At 57.6% G+C, this 1,684-nt stretch overlaps 1 protein-coding gene across 1 annotated transcript; it reads left to right on the top strand.

Annotated features, from left to right (window-relative positions):
- The first annotated feature begins 214 nt into the window (after positions 1–214).
- Positions 215–1,459, top strand: LOC148100179 (uncharacterized). The gene is made up of 2 exons (XM_087848998.1): positions 215–730; positions 937–1,459. Exons 1-2 carry the CDS (start codon positions 249–251, stop codon positions 1,157–1,159), a joined length of 705 nt encoding a protein of 234 aa, XP_087705124.1. The 5' UTR covers positions 215–248; the 3' UTR covers positions 1,160–1,459.
- Positions 1,460–1,684: the final 225 nt, after the last annotated feature.

Raw genomic sequence — 1,684 nt, 5'->3', positions numbered from 1 at the left:
TCAGGGTTCTGGGTCTGAGCAACCCAGGATCCCTGAGCAGTTATGGACTAGTTATATCTTATGTATTTTTGGTGTTGCTTCCCCTTTTGCTCTATGCTTGTACATATGTGGAGACGCTTGTTAAATTCCCCTGGCTGGTGGACTCCCTCAATCCAGTTGTTCTGGACTTCCTGCTTTCCACCCTCCACCTCCACTTTCCTCCTCAGGCTGCTCACCGGCCCGGACCGCTGGTGGATTCACAGCCTGAGATGCCAGCCCCGACGTCTACACGGAAACGACGTTCGCGCCGCCGGCTTTCCTCACCGCAGCCTAATCCACGAACTTCTCAAGAGTCGGCTGTGGTGAGTAGTACGGACAATTTTCCATTTCCCTCACCATTTGTGTTTGTGTCTGCAGTGGATGAGCCGACAGCGCAGGTAACATCACCTCGGTCAGAGGTCTCCACACCACTCGCTGCTTCAACATCTGCAGCTGTGGCACCGCCGTCATCTCATCCGCCTGCAGTCACCCTTCTGCCATCTTCTTCACCGGCTGCTACGTCGCCACCCGGACCTGCCCTGCCCGAGCAGGAGCTCGGCGAGCCGGTGGAGCTCGCACTGCCCGAGCAGGAGCTCGGCGAGCCGGTGGAGCCAGCGCCGCTGCCCGGCGAGCAGGAGAAGCCAGCGCCGCTGCCGGAGGGGCCCGCGCCGCTGCTCGGCGAGCAGGAGAAGCCAGCGCCGCTGCTCTGCGAGCAGGTGGAGCCCGCGCCGGAGCTCGGCGAGCGGGTGGAGCCCGCGCCGGAGCTCGGCGAGCGGGAGGAGCCCGCGCCGCAGCCGGGGGAGCTCGGCGAGCGGGAGGAGCCCGCGCCGCAGCCGGGGGGGATCAGCGGGAGGAGCCCGCGCCGCAGCCGGAGGAGAGCGGCGAGCAGGGAGAGCGGCGAGCAGGGAGAGCGGCGAGCAGGGAGAGCGGCGAGCAGGAGAGCGGCGCTTTTTTTGCGCCGCTGCGGGATGCGCGGTCTGACTTTGGGACTGTGACCTGGGAGGGTTTGTTATTTGTTGTTTTTGCTTGTTTTGGTTCTGGCTACTTAAGCCTTAAGCTACTTAAGAGAGTCTTGGAGCTCCCACCGACGCGGGATCATTGCGTGAGACTCCACGTCAGACATCCAGTTGTGCTTGGTTAGTGTGTGTGTATGCCCGCGATTGTATGTGTCCTGACGGCTGCTTCTATTGTGTCCCCAGGAGAGGGGTGGAGTGCCAGACAGCAGCCAGCACGGGGAGTGCTGAGACACGGGAGCGGAGAGCACAAACACTGGGAGAAGACACGACACGGGAGTCTGGGGAAAGCACGGGAATTTATTGTTGTTATTTCCACACACTGTAAATAAACGCACTGTTTATACACAGAGCAACGCGCCTGGGTCCTCCTTCCCCACACCCCCCACGGTTTGCCATGCCATACCGTGACAATATAGTATTTGTGCTTAATATAGTATTTCTGCTTTTTATAGTATTTCTGCTATTTATAGTATTTCTGCTAAATTATAGTATTTCTGCTTTTTATAGTATTTCTGCTAAATTATAGTATTTCTGCTTAATCATACTATTTTTATATATTACTGCCAGGTCCCCAGGCAGCCAATCCTCTGTGAGGACTGAGACACTTAGCCCTGAAATTTACATATCAGGGCCTGCACGGCTTCCCAGCC

This window comes from Neolamprologus brichardi, chromosome 12 (assembly GCF_056152115.1).
Source record: "Neolamprologus brichardi isolate AB-2024 chromosome 12, ASM5615211v1, whole genome shotgun sequence".
In the NCBI taxonomy this organism is placed as follows: domain Eukaryota; kingdom Metazoa; phylum Chordata; class Actinopteri; order Cichliformes; family Cichlidae; genus Neolamprologus; species Neolamprologus brichardi.
Note: the sequence above shows the minus strand (reverse complement) of the source record. Positions and strands in the feature narration are given on the sequence as shown.

Excerpts from the sequence above, each read along its gene's own strand:
- LOC148100179 (XM_087848998.1), top strand. The coding sequence starts at position 249 with ATGCCAGCCCCGACGTCTACACGGAAACGACGTTCGCGCCGCCGGCTT. Across the intron at positions 731-936 it reads CCAGCGCCGCTGCTCTGCGA|CAGGGAGAGCGGCGAGCAGG; the intron begins GCAGGTGGAGCC and ends GAGAGCGGCGAG.